Raw genomic sequence first — 21901 nt, 5'->3', positions numbered from 1 at the left:
ATCAGCTAATGTTTGGAGGGGGGATTATCTTTTAAGGGGACTACAACTCCCCAAATTCCCCAGCCAGCATGGGCAGCCCACCTTTATAGAGCACAGATACACTGCTTCTGCTCATGGAGGTTCTGTTTAGAATATGTGACTAAAACAGTCTCCTCTTCCTCCATAAATCCTGATCTTGGGGAATATACACTCTTTTTTAAACAACACTTTCTATAAACCCGCCATGGCCCTGCTGCCTGGGGGATTCTGGGACTTGTAGTCTAAAGAGATAGACTCAGTTTCTAAGGCGCATCATCATCATCATCATCACCATCATCGATTTATTTTTTTCAAAGTTTTTAAGGTGCTTCTGAGAAGTCATGATAGCTGCTAGGAATATGAAGCCTGAGGCCAGGCACTTTACTTTAAACAGTAACAACTCCCAGAATCCCCTAGTGGTCATGCTGTATTGGGGGTTCTGGGAGCTGCAGTCCCAAGTTCTGAGGCTGGTATTTTTGGAGCCTGGAAGGAGATCGGACAGAAGAAGCACAGAGACGGAAATGCCAGGAGTGCTGTTTAGCCACTCCAGTGTGATGCCTGTGTTGGCAGAGGATTCTGGGACTTGTAGTCCCAGGATGAGACATCCAGTTTCTAAGGAGCTTCTGTGCACTTGACATAGCTGCTAGGAATCTCCTCCTTTGTGAATTTTGTGCTCTGGCAATTTACTTTTAAAAACCCCAACAACTCCCAGAATCCCCACATGTCCATCTTGTCTGGGAGTTCTGGGAGCTGCAGTCCTAAGTTCTGAGACTGGCATCTTTAAGGTTTGGAAACAGAAGGGACGTAAGCACAGAGTTGGAAGTAGCCAGGAGTAGGCTGTTTATCCACCTCCAGCATCTGTGTTGTCAGGAGATTCTGGGACTTGTAGTCCAAAGATACTACTCTAAGGAGCTTCTATGCAGTCATCCCCTCAAGGCCATGCTGTCTTGGGGGTTCTGGGAGCTGCAGTCTCAAGCTTTGAGACTGGCATCTTTAGGGTTTGGAAAGAGAAGGGACATTAGCACAGAGGTGGTAATGCCAGGAGTAAGCTGTTTATCCACCTCCAGTATGATGCTTATGTTGGCAAGGGGATTCTGAGAGTTGCAGTCCAACACTTCTCAGAATCTGGGGTGTTTCCCATGGCACTGGGGTGGCATATCTGCTCTCGGTTTTACAGTGAACTTGCAAGGGGCGATCCAAGATGCTGAACTCTGTTATGAGAATAGATTAGCACCCTGGAAAGCTCCCTTAAATGTCGTACTAGAGGCTGGAACGGATTTGCCGCCTCTGCTCTGACAGGGGAGCCATTGGCTGCTCCTCCGCAGAACCGAGGCAAGGGCCCAAAGTGTGAGCATGAGGGCTCTTAGGTGGCCAAACGTTGTGTATTTTTTGGAGTGGTGGGTGCCGAGAAGAGATTGAAAAACCAGACCCTCTTCCAGGCCTCTTTGAAAGTAACAATCCATCATGACTCTCCATTTCCAATGCCTTTTTGTGGCTTGGGGGAGAAAAAACACTCTGCACTTGCTCAGGGGCCCTCTCTTCTTTCCCTCTGTGTGTCTCCTTTTGAGGAATCTGTGTTGTCGCTGTTGTTGTTGTGTGCTTCCAAGCCATTTCTGACCTAAGGCGACCATATCATGGGGTTTTCTTGGCAGAGAGGGTAGGCCATCCTCTGAGGCTGAGAGAATGTGGCTGGCTTATGGTGGGTTGAAACGACTGAACCAGGATTCAAACCCTGGTCTCTGGGGGAATCTGACCCTCCTGGAAAAGGAAGATGCCCAAACTGAGGAGAAAGAGGCTTGGGTGGCGAGGTGTCGGTGCCCCTGCTCCGTCACCAGCTCCAAACCTTGGGGTGGAGGGGGGACCCAGGATGGGATTTCTGGCAAGAAGAGGATGAGTAAGCATCACCCGCTGCCACTCTGCTCTGGAACTCCGGTTGCCACGGAGATGCACGGATATCCGTAGTGATGGAGTACCACGGCAACCAGGCCTAAGGCTTCACTAGGAAAATGTCGGGGTACCAGGGAGGAAAAAGAAAAAGGGGGGATGATGTGGGATTGCAGCAATCCCCCCCCCCCCAATTATATCCCCTACCACAAAGAAACCAAAGCCTTTCCTATTTCTTTTTGTGGCACATTGACACAATGGACCGCAATGAGGGGAAGGCTGCCATGGTCGCACCTGGGGGACCGCTTGCGGCGCAGGCGCATGTGGGGCCATGAAAGCCATAGGTTGGCGGTGGCATGGGGGACACACACAGGGTGTGCTTTGTGTCACCCCCCTTCATCACATTTCTCCCTTCATAATCCTCCATAAACCCCCTTTGTAGATGAGGGGACCATGCGCAGAGATGTGCTTCTCTGTGTGTGCGCCTCCCTGCAGTGTGCCTCTTCCATGTGGCTGTCGTGGAAGGCAGAAATAATACGACCGTTGCTGATTTATGGCTGCTTTTAAGCAACCCCCCCTCCTGCAAAACTGCCCTAGAGGGATAGTTGTGATTAATTTTCAAAGAAGACGGTCCTTTCCCGTCTGAAAAGGCGGCACAAGGGGCTGCTTCTCCTGCCGCATTTGCTCAGAAACGGTGGGATGTTCGGAGGGATTTCTCTCTGTGTCTCTTGCTTCCTTTCTCCTTCTCCGTTATCTCTCTTTTTTTGGAAAAACCCGCCTCGTTCCGTCTCACTTCACCCGTCTTTCATCTGCTCCACTAACCCTAGAATCGCTTTTGACCCTCTTATTTGTCTCTCCGTCCGTCCTTTTAAGCTACAATTCCCCAGCTTCTTTTCTATTAAGGAACTGTTGGGAGGGGGGTTGTATATCCCATTATATCAGGAGTGGGCAACTGTGGCAAGTCTTGGGGCCATTCGGACTATCATTCTGATTCTCTCCGTCCTTTTTGCTAGAATTCACCAGCTTCTTTTCTAGTAAAGAAATATTTTGGGGAGGTACTATGTATCCCATTGTGTCAGGCATGGACAATCGCAGCAAGTCATGGGGCCACACCGACTACCATTTTGACCCTCTTACTTGTCTCTCCTTCCACCCTTTTAGCTACAATTCCTCAGCTTCTTTTCTGTGAAGGAATTATTGGTGTCTGTGGGTTTTGGGGTTTTTTGTATATCCCATTATATCAAGAGGGGACAGTCATGGCAAATCTAGGGGCCACAAGGACTGCTGCAAAATAAGGAGACCATAAATCCATTTTTGCTTCTCAAAAATCAGTGTGTGTGTGTGCGTTTATATATGTAGTATAAACAATACACACACACATATAGTAAAGGTTACCAGCTAGTGTTGCACAGTCTATTTAAAAGGTCAATTGTTATTGTTGTTGTGTGTCTTCAAGTCATGTCTGACTTTTGGCAAACCTAAAGTGAAGCATTCATGGGGTTTTCCTGGCAATATTTGTTCAAGAGAGCTTTGCCATTGACTTCCTCTGAGGCTGAGAGAATGTGACTTGCCCAATTTCACCCACTGGATTTCATGACTGAGCCAGGATTCGAACCCCGGTCTCCAGAGTTGCAGCCCAACACTCAAACCATTGCGCCACTACCTGGGGTTTTACATTCAGACTCTATTTGGCAAGAAAAAAAGGTCCATTGAGGGATTTGGGGGGCACCAGTGCCCTCAAAACCATCCTTTGGGGGTGGCATGTGGCCGAAGGGTCAACGTTTGCCAGTCCTGGATGATACCAAGGGTGGGCAATTGTGAATGGGGGCTAATTTAGGGGTCATACAGACCTCCCCTCCAATGGCACTGCCAGCCATTTTAAAAAGCAAATTCTCCCTCCTGGGGAGTTTCAAAGGGGGCCATTAAGCCTCTGTTTTGGGCTAGAAAAAGGGAGTTCCTATGGGTCTCAGGGCTGCAGGAAAACTATGGGGCGGCCCACTCCTCCCTTATTCAAACTGTTAAAAATATTTAATTGGGTTTTTTAAAACTTTGTATCTACATTTCAATGTTTTTGTATTGTTTTTAATTTGTTGTTAACTGCCTTAAGTCTTTATATTGGGAGAAAGGTGGATATACAGTAACAACAACAACAACAACAACAACAAGGCAGCCAGAACATAACATGGTGTTTTATTAGCAATTTTATTTTATATTATAATTATAATTATTATTATTAAGCTTTATTTATATAACCTCTAAATTTACGCAGCGCTGTACGTACAATCGATTAAAATAGATACAATAAATAAAATAAACTTGCCAATGGAGTACATTCCACGAAAATAATTTTTAAATATAATACATATTAGTACATGTTAACATTCAATAAATTATGGCAGACAACAAATTAAAATAACATTAGATTTATTATTATTATTATTAATTATTATTATTATTATCTTTATCAAACTCATCCCACCTCCATTTATATCATTTTAAATCAGGTCCATATGTTGCGTTTTTATTGCTCTGGTTAAGCTATTAAATGGCTTTATATAGTTTTAAAGTATTGATTTTTTAAAAATACAATAGCAGCGTGGCATAGAGGTTTGAGCGCTTGACTACGACTCTGGAGACCAGGGTTCGAATCCTAATTTGGACATGTAAACCCACTGGGTGACTCTGGGCTATAAGCCACACTCTCTCAGCCTCAGAGGATGACCATGGCAAACCTCCCCTGAAGAAACATGCCAAGAACAACCCCATGCCCGGTTTGCCTTTGGGTCGCCATCAGTTGGAAATGACTCGAAGGCACACAGCAACAAGCTTATTTAACTGGGTTTTTAAAAACTTTAAAATTAGTAATTATTCATGCATGGCCCTTGTTTTAATTCATGCAGTGAGTCCCTTTTTGGGGGGAAAGGGCAGGTCATTGAATAAATACATACATACATACATACATACATACAGCATTTGCCCCCTGTTATCTAGTTTAGAGATCAGGGTTCGATCCCCACTTGAGTGTAAAAAGTCACACTCTCTCAGCCCCAGAGGATGGCAGTGGCAAACCCCCTCTGAAACAACTGCTAAGAAAACCCTATGATGGGTTTGCCTTAGGGTTGCCATAAATCAAAAATGACTTGGAGGCACACAACAACAGCAACACCCACACACATCCATCCATCCATCCCTCCATCCCCAAAATGAACATACTGTACTCCTTTCTTGGAGATTCTCCTTGTCTCTTTCTTATCCTTTCTCTGCCTGACTCTCAGCAGAGTTTGCCCCCCCCCCATTGCCCATCCTGGCTGCCCTCCTGCCCCTTTCTCTCTCCTCTGCCCCTTTACACACAAATCCACACCTCACACCTCAAGTCTGGTGTTAGGGTTCCCCATGGCATCCTCCTTATCTTTTCTTTCTTTATTCTTCTATTTATTCTTCTATTTCTTTCTTTCTATCTATCTTTCTGTTCTTTCTTCCACTTTCTATTCTTCTTCTTATTCCATTCTGTTCTTTTTGTTCTCTCTCCCTCTATCTGTAATCTTTCTCTTATTCTATTTTATTCTTTCTCTTCTTTCTTTCCATTTCTCTTTCTGTTCTTTCTTTCTATTCTTTGTCTTATTCTATTCTAGTTTTTCTAGTCTTTCTCTTCTCCTCTCTCTCTCTCTGTTCTTTCTTTCTGTTATTCCATTCTATTCTATTCTTTCTCTACATTCTTTCTTGATATTCTTTCTATTCTTTCTTTCTATTCTTTCTATTATTCCATTCTATTCTTTCAGTTCTTTCTCTCTCTTTCTATTCTTTCTCTCTCTCTATTCTTGCTATTATTCTATATTTCTCTTCTTTCTTTCTCTTTCTATTCTTTCTCTCTATTCTTTCTAATATTTTATCTTTCTGTTCTTTGTGTTCTCTCTCTCTATTCTTTCTATTCTTCTGTCCTGCTCTTTGTGTTTTCTTTCTCTCTTTCTATTCTCTCTCTCTCTCTCTCTCTGAATGCCTTCTTTCCAACATCGCTCCCCAAAAACACACATACTGAAAGAGGAGGAACTAAATGTAGCAATATGGGGGGAAATGTGGCAATCTGGGAAAGGCCATGATGGTATCTGCCTCCAGCCTTGAGAGCAGGGTAGGCAGAATCAGTCAGCTGAACGTGGAAGTCGTTGCGGCCTGTGTCCCAGCGCCAACACAACCCCCTTCGCTTGCCTGCCTGCCTGCCTGCCTGCTGCTGGCCCTTTGCCCGGCCAAGAGCGGGTGGCATTTTGGGGGCTGGCTGCCGTCCAGCGCAGCCTTTTTACTATTGAGGATCCCGCTTCCGGCCCTGTGTCTCCCCCCCCACCCCTTTGCCAGCTGCACCAAGAGAGGCCCCGATTCATCCCCTTCCCCTGGGGTTGCCAGGGTGAAGACTGGAGAGGGCTCCTATCCCTTTAATGGTTCCACAGAAGAGGGAATTCCAGCAAAGGTGACTTCTTACCTGGTTGCATGACCTGGAATTCCTGCTGGGGGTTCCCTCTTCTGCACAAAGCTGCAGGAATCCTGATCCAGTTTCCACCCGGGCAACCCTACATACAGCAAGGATGGACAGGGCACCTTTGGGATGGAGCAGCAGATGGTGGCAGGCAGAGACAGGCAAGCAAGGGCCCAAGAACCTCTGAAAAGATGCAGGAGAAGGAAACTCCATTGCACTTCAAGGAAGCAGAAGACACTGTTGCCTTGGACGGTGGTGGTGTTTCCTTCTTTGGAGGCTTTCAAGCAGAGGCTGGATGGCCATCTGTCACAAGGAGAGCTTGGATGGTGTCTTCCTGCATAGCAGAAGAGTATTGGACTGGATTGTCTTTGGGATCCCTTCCAACCCGAGGATTCTATGTATTTCTATATGGCAGAATGGGATTGCACCGGGGTCCCTTCCATCTCTAGGATTCAATGATTCCACCGTCCTAAACCTTAGGATGAACTTCGTGATGGTAAGAACTGCTAGACATTGGTGGTGGAGTCTCTTAGAATCATAGAATCATAGAGTTGGAAGAGACCACAAGGGCCATCCAGTCCAACCTCATTCTGCCATGCAGGAAATCCAAATCAAAGCATCCCCGACAGATGGCCATCCAGCCTCTGTTTAAAGACCTCCAAGGAAGGAGACTCTATCACCCTCCGAGGGAGTGCATTCCATTGTCAAACAGCCCTAACTGTCAGGAAGTTCTTCCTAATGTTGAGGTGGAATCTCTTTTCCTGCAGCTTGCATCCATTGCTCCGGGTCTTGTTCTCTGGAGCAGCAGAAAACAAGCTTGCTCCCTCCTCAATATGACATCCCTTCAAATATTTAAACAGAGCTATCATATCACCTCTTAACCTTATTTTCTCCAGGCTAAACATCCCCATCTTCCTGAGTCGTTCCTCGTAGGGCAAGGTTTCCAGACCCTTCACCATTTTAGTCGCCCTCCTTTGGACACGCTCCAGTTTCTCAATGTCCTTTCTGAATTGTGGCGCCCAGAACTGGACACAGTATTCCAGGTGGGGCCTGACCAGAGCAGAATATAGTGGCACTATTACTTCCCTTGATCTAGACCAGGGGTAGGCAACCTGCGGCCCGCGGGCCGGATGCGGCCCGGCGAGGCCTTGGGACCGGCCCCAGCCCGGTCCTGCCGCTGATTGCTGCCGGGGCCTTTGGCGTCTCGCACGAGGGGCATGGTGGGGCAATTGTCTATAGAAGCCTCAGAAACATGCATTTATATTAACATTTTTTAAAAAATCAGCAAATTTTTTCACATGTCCTCCATTTTTTATTTTAAAAAGTGCCCTCCTTTAGAAAATTTTGTCCTACATTTGTCCCGGTTTATTTATTTAATTAATTTTTTTAAAAATTATTTATTTATTTGATTTTTGGCTTCAACCCCCCAGTTGTCTGAGGGACAGCAACCCGGCCCCCGGCTCAAAAGGGTTGCCTACCCCTGATCTAGACACTATACTTCTATTGATGCAGCCTAAAATCGCATTGCCCTTGTTAGCTGCCGCATCGCACTGTTGACTCATGTTCAACTTGTGGTCTACTTGGACTCCTAGATCCCTTTCACATGTTGTCTCCTTAAGCCAGGTGTCCCCCATCCTATATCTGTGCATTTCATTTTTCCGCCCTAAGTGCAGTACCTTACATTCCTGTTGAAGTTCATTCTGTTAGCTGTGGCCCAGCTTTCTAGTCTACTCAGGTCATTTTGAATTTGATCCTGTCCTCTGGAGTATAGCTATTCCTCCTATTTGGTGTCATCTGCAAATTTGATAAGTATGCCCCCAATTTTTTCCTCCAAGTCATTGATAAAGATCTTGAACAGTACTGGGCCCAGGACAGAGCCCTGTGGAACACCACTGGTTACTTCTCTCCAAGATGAAAAGGTGCCATTGTTGAGCACCCTTTGGGTTCGGCCAGTGAACCAGTTGCATGGCTGAAGCGGGTTAGAGTGGATGGCCTGGATGGCCATCTGTCGGAGATGCTTTGATTTGGATTTCCTGCATGGCAGGGGATTGGACTGGATGGCCCTTGCAGTCTCTTCCAACTCTATTACTCTATGATTCTATGATTCTTCCAGTTCTAGGGTTCTGTGATTCTAAAAGGGAATATATATCCTTTACCATGTGGTTTTTTATTTCCCTGTTTGTACCTCTCAAGTTGGCTGGTGTGGGGAAAGAGTGTGAGATGTGGCAGAACTGTGGTTCAACCCTGCAGGGTTCTTCTCCCCTGATCCTGAAAGACCCAGCAGGCCTTGTTCCAGCAATGCTGCCCTTCTCTTGCCAAATTGCTGCTTGTCCTATCTGCGATCGAAGGAGACTCTGGCACGCTCACTGGTTAATGCTCACACTGTGTCCGAATACAATGGATTCCTGCACTGACAGCGGGTTGGACTAGGTGACCTTTGGGGATCCCTTCTGATCCTGCCATCCTCCTTGTCTAACGCTCCACCCATCCATTTGTTTTCACATGCTTCCACCTAAACCTTAGTAAGAAGCTCCTGATGGTAAGAGCTGCTGTGTGACCAGCTGCATGACTACAGTACTTAGCCTTTGGGTCAGTTCCAGGATCTCAGCCTAGCCTACCTTACAGGACTGTCATTTCTTTTATAACTATATTAATTTATATTGTATTTATTTATTTCATTTGCATCCCAATTGTGAGACAGCCTATAGCACACTAAAACAACGTACAGATACAAGCTATTTGTACCAAAGCTTTAAACGTTTAAACGGCCAGCTCTATAAAAAGGCTAAATTTCAAAACAATTTAAAACATAGTATGAAGAAGTAAAAGCATAACTGTGGTGAAAATCATATAGAGAGGAGCCCTGCATGCCACCTTTTGCTCCTTAGGAATTATGGAAGCCATGTTTGGTAGCCTACTGATGTTTCTAGTAGCTGACACAATCGGGCAACCTCACTTTTGTATTTCCTGCGTATTAAGGATTTTTTGGAAGAGTGTTTTTGCTAACCTCTCCCAGCAGCTTGTGAGGCTTACCTTCTTGTGTGCTGCAACCTGGTGCATTTATCAATGGTAGTAGTAGTAATATAGCAATATTAGTAGTGGAAAATGTTGGTAGTAGATTGATAGTAGATAGTAATGAAACAATATCTATAGGGACCGTATGATTTGAGTTTTTGTTCCAGTCCACTCCAGAATTTGTGGCCAAACACACTGGCCTGACCTTCCCAAGGAGAAAAGGTGTAAACCTTCTCAACTGGTAGTTGAAAAAAATCATATCAAAGCAGTTGAGGGTTCCCTTGTGGTTAGAGAAGTTTGCTCTGTGCATGCTCAGAGGCAATGGATTTTTCCTTTGTTGCTTGATGTGTTTCAGGGTTGGATGTTGTAAGTCTAAAACAGGGTCCAAGACGCACTGGAACTTGCAAACATTTTGCAAAGTGGGGTGTGTGCTGTGGTTTGAATGCTATGGGGCAGCCATTTCCCTCCTGTCCTTTCTATGTCCCATGTAGAACTTAGAAAAACATTCCCCAGAATGGGGGCCTTACAGCTCCCAGAATTCTCCAGTGACTCTGCTGGCTGGGAGCTGTAGTCCCAACGAAGTAACTTTTCCATTCAAGGCCGGTAAAGATCAGCACTGGCTGCCGCTATCTCTTATATATATATATATATATATATATATATATCCCACTCATTTCCCAGGACTGGGACTCATATGAGTGTTCCTGACCATTCAGGATTCACAGAATGATGGTGGTGGTGGAATAACAACTCCCAGCATCCCCTAGTGCAGCGGTAGGCAACCTGCGGCCTGCGGGCCGGATGCGGGCCGGCAAGGCCTTGGGACCGGCCCCAGCCTGGTCCTGCCGCCAATTGCCACCGGGGCCTTTGGGGGGCAATTGTCTATAGAAGCCTCGAGAAACATGCATTTATATAACATTTTTTTAAAATCAGCAAATTTTTTCACGTGTGTCCTCCATTTTTTTTTAAAAAGTCTTTCCATTTGAAAATTTTGTCCACATTTGTCCTCGGTTTTTTATATATTTAATTTTTTTTAATTATTTAATTATTTATTTTTTGGCTTCAGCCCCCGTTGTCTGAGGGACAGCAGCAAACCGGCCCCCGGCTCAAAAAGGTTTCCTACCCCTGCCCTAGTGCCATGCTGGCTAGAGTTCTGGAATGAGGGCCCCGAAAGTTAACTTTCCAAGACTTTCCAAGAATTGGGTTCTAATGGTCAGCACTGGCTCATCACACTTTCCTGGGTAGCAAGGCCCTCAGTTGTTTACATTACATTGTCCTTTCTATTGACTGTTTTTGTGCCAAAAACAAAGAATTCTGGGATGGTGGCTCTTAAGAGACCATGCCAGGAAAATGGAGTGTATATCTTCCTGCCTCCATCCAGTGTTTGCAGGTTTTAAAAAAAACAGGGATCGGACAGGGGCGATTCAAAAGGGACTTTCTTTACATCAGGAGCATCATTAGAAGGGTGTTCACAGTGAGGACTGCGTGGGTGGAAACCTCAGAGGTAGTCATATTATTATTATTATTATTTTAACTTTTATTTATAGCGCTGTAAATTTACACCGCGCTGTATACAATCTTTTTAATTGGCACGTTCCCTGCCCTCAGGCTTACAATCTAAAAAGACTGACACAAAAGGAGAAGGGAGTGGTGGTGGGGAAGGGGCCTTTCTAGTAGGAATCATTAAGTTAGAAGGCAGGTGAAGAGGAGTGCAAGGGGCGAGTACTTTTCTCTTACTTTTTCTTTTTTTTTTTTTTTTTTTCTTCCCTCTTTTTTCTTCTTTTTTTTTTTTCTTTTTTTTTTTTTCTCTCAGAAAAGTTACTCTGACTAAGGAGATAGAATTTGAAGAGACCACAAGGGCCATCCAGTCCAACCCCATTCTTCCCAGCTTCTGTTTAAAAACCTCCAAAGAAGGAGACTCCACTGCTTTCCAAGGGAGCGTCTTCCATAGTCAAACAGCCCTTCCCATCAGGAGGTTCTTCCTAATGTTGAGGTGGCATCTCTTTTCCTGGAGCTTGCATCCATTGTTCTGGGTCCTGTTCTCCGGAGCATCAGAAAACAAGCTTGCTCCCTCCTCAATATGACATTCTTTCAAGTATTTAAACAGGGCTATCATATCACCTCTTAACCCACTCTTCTCCAGGCTAAACATCCCCAGCTCCCTAAGTTGTTCCTCATGGGGATTCGTGGTTTCCAGACCCTTCACCATTTTAGTCGCCCTCCTTTGGACACACCCCACTTTCTCAACAGCCTTTTGAATTGCAGTTCCCAGAACTGGACACAATATTCCAGGTGAGGCCTGACCAAAGCAGTATAGAGGGGCACTATTACTTCCCTTGACACTATACTACTGATGCAGCCTAGTTCTATAACAAAGGGTTATCACTACATGAAGGACCCACTTGTTCTCCTGGCACAGACAGAAAGTGTAAGTTACAGAGTAGATGCCTCCCTTTTTTGCTTGCTCACCTGCCCTGCCAGGTTATTATTTATTTTATTTTCTTATATCCTGCCTTTCTCCCAATATAGGGACTCAAGGCGGACAGTCAAACTGCTCTTACTCAGACCCAGAAAAAAAGCAGTCATGGGTGGGATGGGGCTGCCATCCAGGTCTGACCCAGCTGATGGCCAGGTGGGAAGGAGAGCCACCTCCCTTTCTTGCTTGCCTAGCAGCCCTGCTGTACTCAGAAAAGGCTGCTGGGAGGCAGCAGCGCCACATCCTCGGCAGCAGTTGATACAGATGATGGATGGCAGGTGGCCTGGCTGGTGGAGGGGGGCAGCTGGGGTGTGTGCTAGGGAGCCTGGGGGTGATTGCATGGGTTACTGCACTAGAGTGACACCAGTCCTGGTGATACCACTGATCTACATGGTGACCCCTGAGAACCACTGTCGCTCAGAGCACACTGGGCTGGGCTTGTCGTGTTGCTGTTAACACCCCTCAGCCTTGACTCATGGTGGCCCTGTGGATGAAACATCTCTAAGACTCCCTGTCCTTCACTGCTCTGCTCAGGTCCTGTACATTCATACAAAATAGACAAAATTGAGTCTATCCATCTGGTATGGGGTCTTCCTCTCCTTCTGGAACTGTGTCCAGAGCAGGGCGACTGAAATGGTGAAGGGTCTGGAAATCATAAAGCCCTATGAGCAAAGACTTAGGGAGCTGGGTCTGTTTAGCCTGGAGAAGAGAAGGTTAAGAGGTGATATGATAGCCCTGTTTAATTATTTGAAGGGATGTCATGTTGAGGAGGGAGCAAGCTTCTTTTCTGCTGCTCCAGAGAACAGGATCCGGAGTAATGGATGCAAGCTACAGGAAAAGAGAGTCCACCTTAACATTAGGAGGAACTTCCTGACAGTAAGGGCTGTTTGACAGTGGAACACATTCTCTTGGAGGGTGCTGGAGTCTTCCTCTTTGGAGGCCTTTAAACAGAGGCTGGATGGCCAACTGTCAGGGATGCTTTGATTGAGAGTTCCTGCATGGCAGAATGGGGTTGGATGGTCCTTGGGGTCTCTTCCAATTCTATGACTCTATGATTCTACTGCCTTCTGCCTTCCTCAGTATCCTTGTCTTTTCTAATGAGTTGTGTCTTCTCATGATGCGTCCAAAGTAAAACAGCCTCAGTTTAATCATCTTGGCTTCCAGGGAGAGTTCAGGCTTGATCTGTTTTAGGACCCATTTCATTGAATCACAGAGTTGGAAGAAACCCCCAGGGGCCATCAAACCCAACCTTCTTCAGCCATGCAGGACAACACTGTGACAGATCCAGCCTCTCTTTCAACACCTCCAAGGAATGAGGCACTACCACCCTCTGAGGAGCAGTGTCTTCCACTGCTGAGCAGCTCTTAACATCAGGAAGTTATTCCTAATCTTCAGGTGGAATCTCTTTTCCTGCAGTTTGAATCCATTGTTCTGGGTCCTGTTCTCTGGAGCTGAAGAAAACAAAGTTGCTCCATTTTCAGTTCATCTTCGATATGACATTTGTTTGTCTTCATGGCCATCCACAATATCCTCTGCACTCTTTCCCAGCACCGCATCTCAAACAAATTGATTTTCTTCCTTTCCGTTTTCTTCACAAGCTCTCACTTCTGTGGCTTGGACAATTTTAACTTTAATGTTTAGCTGTATATCTTTGCACCTTAAGATCTTGTCTAGTTCTTTCATAGCTGCCCTTCTCAGTCCTAGTCTTCTTCTGATTTCATGACTACAGTCTCTGTTCTAATCTATGTTTGATCCAAGGTAAGGGAAATCTTTTGACGATTTCTAGTTTGTCATTATCAAGGATGAATTCAGGTAGTTCTTCCGTGGTCATTATTTTTCTGCTGGGCCAGGTGGAGAAAAATTTCACGCTGGCATACTAAGCCTTTTCCTAAACCCTGACTGGCACACATACGCGTTGCTACAAAATGTTGCAGGCAGAACTTGGAAGTGTTATTTTGTTGGACAAAAGGATCCCCAAATCCACCGGCTGGGAGATCCTGGTAGTTGTAGCCCAAACAAGTGGCTTCTCCAGGCTGAGGAGGCCCCTCTTCTTAGCCTGAAATTGTCCCTTGAAAACCAACAAACCAAAGCCACCAACCAGTCTCCCTCCTCCCAGCACAATTTTCTACAGTGGGAAATGGGACCTTGTGTATCTTTAGGAGAGTGTGATGCAAGTCAAAAAAACAGCTTGCTCTTTCTTGGAGACCCCTTGAGCGCTTTCTGTCTCTGCGAGTTGTGGAATTAGCAAACGTGGGTCTGATTGTCCAGACGTTCTTGCTGCGTTTGCCTTGGGGCCCAGTGGGTAGAGCGCTGCGTTTAGCCTCCTGTCTCCAGGGCTTGCAGTGAATCCCACCTCTGCCCCCATTACAAGATCCTTTCGCCTTTCTCCCTTGCTTGTCCATTCATTTATTCGGCACGTGCTTTTCTCCTTTATAGTCTTCCCCTTTTCTCCTCACATGCATGCATGAGTCCGTCCTGTGGCTTCCGCTCTTCTCTCTCTATGGCCGTCTCTATTAATACTCCTCCTTCCATCCATCTTGCGCTAGTGCTCTGCACTTCCATCCATCTGCCAATCCCATCTCTCCTTTCTTCTCCATCACTCCACAAAGTTTTACCTTCCCAGCTCTCATCCCATTTCCATTGCCATCCATCCTCACAGTTTTGGGAGGAATCGGGTTCTGCCGTTCTCTTCCAGCTCCGCCACCCCCCTTATTTTCCCCTCTCTGGGCCTCTGGATTCTCCCAGACGCAATTTTGTACTAATTACATGTTCCTGCCTCTAATTGCCACATTGTGAATGATAAACAAAAAACTCCAGTTTTATTTAATTAAAGACCTGGGAGAATCCACCGGGGAGGAGTGTACCGTAAAGACTTGGGAGCCATGGAGAAGAGGAAGAGGCTGCATTTCTCTACAGAGCAGACTCTCACAGGGATGGGATTCATCTGTCGCGCATACGTTCTTTGCGCCATGGCTGAGGTTCACGGGGAAAAGGCGCTGCAATTCCAGGTCACAGTGACAGAGATCTAGGGTCTGGATCAAGGGAGGTCTTAGCACCATGTTCTTCTGCCTTGGTCAGACCCCACTTGGAATACTGTGTCCAGTTAGATGAACATGAGTCAGCAGTGTGATGCGGCAGCTAAAAAATCCAATGTGATTCTAGACTGCAGCAATGGAGCATAGTGTCTAGATCAAGGAAAGTAATAGTGCCACTCAATTCTGTTTTGGTCAGACTTCACTTGGAATAATATCGTGTCTAGTTTTGGGCATCATAATTCAAGAAGGATGTGGGTAACCTGGAGCGTGTCCAGAGGAGGGTGATCAAAATGGTGAATGGTCTGGAAACGAACAAGCCCTGTAAGGAGCAGCTTAGGGAGCTGGGGAAGAGAAGGTATTTAGCCTGAGGAAGAGAAGGTTAAGGGGTGACATGATAGTCATGTTTAAATGTTTAAAGGGATACCATGCTGAGGATGGAGCAAGCTTGTTTTCTGCCGCTCCAGAGACTAGGACATGGAGCAAGGGATGCAAACTACAGGAAAAGAGATTCCATCTAAATATTAGGAAATACTTCCTGACAGTAAATGCTGTTCAACGGTGGAAGATTCTCCATCGGAGAGTGGTGGAGTCTCCTTCTTTGGAGGTCTTAAAGCAGAGGCTGAATGTAGAAGGGTGCTGGACTGGATTGTCATTGAGGTCTCTTCCAACTCTAGGATTCTATGTTTCTAAGAATTCTGGGCATCTCCAAAACTTAGAAGGATATTGACAAGCTGAAATGCGTCCAGAGAAGGGTGATCAAGATGTTCAAAGGTCTGGAAACTAAGCTTTATGAGGAACGACTGAGAGACTTTGGTTTGTTTAGCTTAGAGGAGAAAAGGCTAGAAAATTATGGGTTTCTTTAAATACCAGAAGGACTGTCATTTAAATGTGAAAACATTATATGTGAAAGGGATCTAGGGGGTCTTAGTAGACCACAAGCTAAGCATGAGTCATGCTAGAAGGAAAACAAATAATGCAATTCTAGTCTGCATCTACAAAATACAGCATCCAGATCAAGGGAAGAAGTAGTAATGTTACACTGTTCTGCTTTAGTCACCCGGAATCCTGTGTCCAGTTCTGTGCACTACAATTCAAGAGGGATGTGGACAAACTGGAGTGTGTCCAGAAGAGGATGACCAAAATGGTCAAAGGTCTAGAAGCCAAGCCCAATGAGGAATGGCTTAAGGAGCTGGGTATTGTTAGCTTGGAGAAGAGAAGGTTGAGCAGTGACATGATACAGCCATCTTTACATATCCAAAGGAATGCCATGTAGAAGATGGAGCAAGCTTGTTTTATGCTGTGATGGAGACCAGAATGCAAGCTGATGGATTCAAAGAGATTCCACCTAAATGTTAGAAAGATATTCCCAATGATACAAGCTGTTTGACAGTGAAATGGATTGTCTCTGTGGTGGACTTTCCTTCTTTGGAGGTTCTTATAATGGTTTGGATGGGCATCTTTCAGAAGTGCTTTAGTTACATATTGCTGCAAGGCAGAGGATTAGACTAAATGGCCCTTGAGGTCCCTTCCAACTCTGATCCTATGATTCTGGATTCTCAAGCAAGCCTGTTTACTCCTGCTCCCGAGGGTAGGAGCCAAAGCAACAGATTCAAAATTACATGTAAAGAAATTCCATATGCCATAAGCACTAGGAAGAAATTCCTGATGGTAACAGTTGTTTGGCTGTGGACTCCCTTGGAAGGTGGTGGACTTTCATATGTTGTTGCTGTTGTGTGCCTTCAAGCCATTTCTGAGTTATGGCAACCCTATAATGACCCTGACACATTGGATGTATCTAAACAGAGATTAGATGGCCATTTCTTAGGGTGCTTTAATAATAATAATAATAACAACAACAACAACAACAATAATAATGTTTATTTATATACCGCTTTTCCAAATTAGATCAAAGCAGATAAACTTTGCAATAGTGACTTAGAAATAACCTTGGCAAATTATATTAGAATGTAGGAGCTTAGTGTTTCTATTCTTTTCAGATACTAGCCAGTCCAGGTATGGGACAGAAACGTGTTTCTTTCTCCAAATAAAGCTGGATCCTTGATTCACCAGCATGGCCTGACAATCCCTCCTGGTGCGGCTGGGAGACACAATTTTACTTCATTGGTCTCCCATCCAAGGGTGCATCTACACAGTGGAAATAATGCAGTTTGACGCTGTAGACTCATCCTATGGAATCTTGGGGTTTGTAGTCTTGAAAGCTTTTTAGCTTCCTCTGCCAAAGAGTGCTGGGGCCTCCCCAAACTACAAATCCCAGGATTCTGTAGGATGGAGCCATGGCAGTCAAACTGGTGTCAACCTGCATTATTTCTACAGTGTAGATGTACCCCCAGTCTTCCCTCCAGGTGGGGTCTGCCTCCCATCCAAGTACCACTTGGTCCTAATCCTGTTCAGCTTCCGAGATGCAACAAAATTAGGAAGATAGGAACTTGCTGTATACTGACCCAGCCTTGCTTAGTTGTTGATGCCAGAAACAGGGAGTTGGGAAATGGCTCTAGGCTGAGTCAGGCTGCATCTACACTGCAGAATTAAATTGGTTTGACACTACTTTTAGCTGCCCAGGCTCAATACCATGGCATTCTGCGATTTGTAACTTTGGGAAGCATTTAGCCTTCTCTGTCCAAAAGCTCTGGTGATGCAACAGATTACAAATCCCAGGTTTCCATAGGATGGAGCCATGGCATTTAAAGTGGTGTCACACTGCATCATTTCTTCAGTGCAGCTCAGACCCTAGTCCTATATTGTCAATTCTGACTGGCTCCTTGAGACTACAAGCAAGTCTTTTTCCTAAAGAAGAAGCTGGGGAGAACCCAATGGACTCCACACATAGAGAAAAAGAGAGAGACAGTCTCAGAAGTCCTCAGTAGATAGTTTTTATTTTTTATTTTGAAACAAGCCCAAATAAAGCCCATCGACTGAGCACTTGCCAAAATGTCTCCCCCCTTTTCCTGTTGAAGTTTTCTCCCGCTCCGTGGAGGTCCCTGGTCTTCCCTGGTGGTCTCCCACCCAAGTATTAATCAGGACAGACCCTGCTTAGCTTCCGAAGACAAAACTTACTGTGTTGAGGGTGGAATGCTGCTCCTTGGGTTCTTTTTTAAAAGCAGCATCTTTTTTTGGAGCTGATGCAAGAGATGCTTCACTTCACTTTGCCTGGTTTGCTGGTGGTGTTGCAACCCCTTGTATCCAAAAATGTGTCAGCTGTATTTCAACCTCAACGTTGAAATACGTGTTTCGTGCGGGTTTCATCATGGAGCTCATGCCAGCATCGCTCAAGTGTGTGTGTGTGTGTGTGTGTGTTTTAAAGGAGAGAGGCGGGTGACGAATAGCACTGGAGTGGAAGGAAGCAGAGGAGTCACTCAGCTCAGAAGGGATTTGTTCTCCCTAAAGGGACTGATTTAGGGGAGCGTACCTGTGAAGAAGTGCTCTTTCTCCTCTCATCCCTCCCCTGCATTTCTGCCCACCCATCTCCCACACACACATTTAAGCGTGAATGAGTGTAAATGTTCAGAAGGGTTTATGTGCAGAAGACGATTTGCAGATGAGGTGGGAGCAGTGGCATCACTAGGGTTGGTGTCACCGCACCACTGACTTCCACCCATCCCACACCATACAACATCTTTAGCATTGTTACACATTATTCATAATCCCTAGATATCACTGATTGTAACAGTAATAGTTGTGACATAAAACAACTAGCAAAATTAAAATTAAGCCTGTACTGCAGCTGCTCAGTCACAAACCATAAGGTCACATACCAGCGAAAGGGCTCAAGCTCGACTCAGGCTTGCATCCTTCCGAGGAAGTGGCTAAAATGGGTACTAAGCTTGTTGGGGGCAATTAGCTTACAGTTGTAAACCGCTTAGACACTGTTAGTTCTGTATGAAATGGTATATAAATGAAGCTATTACTATTGCTAAAATTATGCCGTTGAATGACAATATCATACGCACAGCCTCAGTGCATTTACATGTACATGGTTTCATGTGATTGAAGTGAACATTCGATCAAAGGTGATGGTTTTAAATAAAATTTTAAAATAATTTATTTTTAAAAAAATTTTTAAAAATTGATTTTTTTAAAAAAAATGGAATTAATTTTTAAAACAACAGCAGCCACCTGGAGCCTCTCCGTTCTCCCCCCACTGAGCCTCATCCCACCCACACTGTCTCTTCCCTGTTTTAATGCCACAGCCCATTTCTGCCAAAAAAGCAGATGTTTGAGGGGTCTCCCTCTTTTATTGTCACCTGGTGCAGTCTGCACCCCCCCCCCTTGGGATGCCGCTGGGTGGGAGGGATGTGTTCCAGCAGAGATTAAAAAGGGGGATATTTAATATGCTCCCCATTTGTGGGAAGCCAAAGATTGTTAACTCGGATGAGGGACAGAATCTTACCTCTCACTCCATCTTCTCACCTTCATCTGCTCTTTTCACTCTTTCACCTCTGATTCTGATCCGTTCCTTCACTTCTCTCTCTCTCTCTCTCTCTCCTCCTGTCTTTTAACCTGTAGGTGCATTTCTCCAGTCTGGCTGGGACGCTGCTTGCGCTATTGGGCCACAATGGAACGCAACAGATGCCTTCTCTCTGCCGGAGTGACCCTCTGCGTTTCCCTCTAAGACTGCTGCTGGCTTTCCCAGTCCCGTCTGCTCGAGCCACAGCCTCTCCTGGTTGTTTTCTCCTCTTCCTCCTCCTCTTCCTCTTCAGCTGCTACTCAGGCCGACCGTCTCCGCTTCTTCCCCTCCTGTGAAGAAAGTTGCTCCCTTTGGTTCTCCCAGAATTCTTTCCTCTCCCCACACTACACACACACACACACACACACACACTACAAAAGTGGCCGCCATGTTTCTCTCACCTTTGAGTTTGGTCCTTCGGGTGCTGAACATCCGGACAGGCTCTGCTCTTTTCTTTTGGCTTTTGGGGTTGGCCCTGCGCTCTTTGCCCCTCTCAGGGCAGAAACCCGAGGACAAATACCCTGTGGTGCCCACCAATTACGGGAAGCTCCGGGGGATCAAGAAAGACCTGAACAATGAGATCCTTGGCCCAGTGGTGCAATACCTGGGCATCCCTTACGCCACGCCACCGGTGGGGGAGAGGCGTTTCCAGCCCCCCGAAGCGCCTGCTTCCTGGTCTGAGGTGCGCAATGCCACGGCTTTTGCTCCCGTCTGCCCACAGAACATCCACGGCATGCTGCCTGGAATCATGCTTCCTGTCTGGTTCACTGACAACTTAGAAATTGTCGCTGGATATGTCCAGAACCAGAGTGAAGATTGCCTCTACCTCAACATTTATGTGCCCATGGAGGACGGTAAGATTCAAAGCAGGGGGAAGGAGAGATCGGATGAGTGGGTGGGTCGGGGGGGCTTGCTTTCTTACATCCCCCCTCCCTTGATTCCCTTCCTCTGTGATGCGTCATTGGATAGGACCCCTGTTTTGCAAAAGAGCAATTCTTTTCTAATCCAGGCCAAACCCAGTTCCTAACTTTCATCCTTGCTTTCAGTACTCACCTTGGGATCTTGGGAGGATTACCCTTTTTGGATGAGAACTCCCAGAGTTGTTACCCTTGAATGAGAAATTTGAGAGTTAACATTTTTCGCTGAGATTTCCCAGAGCGTTACCCTTTTGGATGAGAACTCCCTGAGAGTTACCGTTTTTTGGAGGAGAAGTCCCAGAATCCCCCCAGGGGCTTCTCATTCAAAAAATGGGCCTGTCTCACATCCTTTTCTACCCATCCATCCACCGATTGTTCTAACCAGAAATGCTCCAAAACACTGCACACCTGTTTTGCCCACAAGCCTCTTCTGAGCACAGGTCCCATTTTCTAGAATATCCTAAACCCCATCATCCCCTGACTTTTAAAACTCAGGATGAGTCCTGGCTGTGAGCAACACTCACATGAGGCCATAATGAATCTTGGGGAGGCAGTGTTTAAAGGGCAGGGGTGGGGAGACCTCCATCTAGGGATGGGACGAATATTCACCATTATTCATTCCCCAGTGACCAAAAAAAAAGGGGGCGGTGGGTTTCCCAACAGTTGGGAAACTGAGACAGGAAGAATAACACAGAAAGAAGAATTGTGTGCCGTTTTTACTTGGTGTTTGCACATCCTGAAGTGTGTGATTGTTTAAAAAATTCTGTGCAGGAATACATGTGGAGGGCAAGATGGTTTGCACAGAAATGTATTTTCTCCACCAAAAACAATTTTCACCTTTCACACCCACAAAATAATAATAATAAAAAAACCCAAACACGTTCCAGTATTTGCAGAAACACATGTGGGGTTTTTGTGGAGGGAAAATGATGTGCCAAAATCCCGATGTGGATTTCTGCGGAGAATCATTTCCCGAAGCACTTAAGATTGTGCAAATACTGAGCAAAAACTGCACTTAAATAATTGTTTTGTCTTGCAGCAGGGAGGAAGCTATGGAAATTTATGGTTCTTCCAAATAGGATATAGTTGATACAGTAATTGCAAAATAGGCAAAAAATTGCATTCCTACCTTGGCAGTCTTTCCCAAGACTTACTCACTGAGCAGGACTGTTAGGATCACAAGGAGCCAATTTATACCAGTTACAGCAATCTTTGCCAGCAGAGTCTGTTTGGGGGTCTCAGGCAGGAAAAGGTCTGTCCTTGCATCCATTCCAGGATTCGGTTTTGAATCTCAAAGCCCAGAATCCCATGCATGGCAAATCCAGAGCTTGGAAAAGTTACTTTTGGGGATTGCAGTTCCCAGATGCCCTCCAGAGCAGAGAAGGTGTTTGGGGCTGAACAGACCATCCCTAAGGGGCGGCCTGCAGCTGCCTCTGTCTTCACTGCACTGGGGTCGTGCGCAAACTCACGCCGCAGCCCTGATGCGGCCTTTCTGCAGCACAAAAATGAACCGCAAAAAGCCTCACCGTGTAAAGGGCGCCATAGCCACTGGTGCCACAGCTTTTTGGCGCTCCTTTGGTGCTGCATCATCTGGACGCAGTGCCAGAGGAGTGCCATGACGCTGCC

At 45.8% G+C, this 21901-nt stretch overlaps 1 protein-coding gene across 2 annotated transcripts in view; it reads left to right on the top strand.

Annotated features, from left to right (window-relative positions):
* The first annotated feature begins 19746 nt into the window (after nucleotides 1-19746).
* NLGN2 (neuroligin 2) overlaps nucleotides 19747-21901 on the top strand; it is a 69790-nt gene continuing 67635 nt past the window's right edge. The window contains exon 1 of one of the 2 annotated variants that reach the window (XM_042474131.1): nucleotides 19747-20212. In XM_042474131.1, coding sequence (XP_042330065.1) covers nucleotides 19747-20212 — 466 coding nt within the window. The remainder of the gene's footprint in view (nucleotides 20213-21901) is intronic. The other variant, XM_042474134.1, reaches the window with a different exon arrangement.

This window comes from Sceloporus undulatus, chromosome 6, assembly GCF_019175285.1.
Source record: "Sceloporus undulatus isolate JIND9_A2432 ecotype Alabama chromosome 6, SceUnd_v1.1, whole genome shotgun sequence".
Classification (NCBI taxonomy): Eukaryota; Metazoa; Chordata; class Lepidosauria; order Squamata; family Phrynosomatidae; genus Sceloporus; species Sceloporus undulatus.
This window is presented reverse-complemented; position numbering and strand designations above follow the sequence as displayed.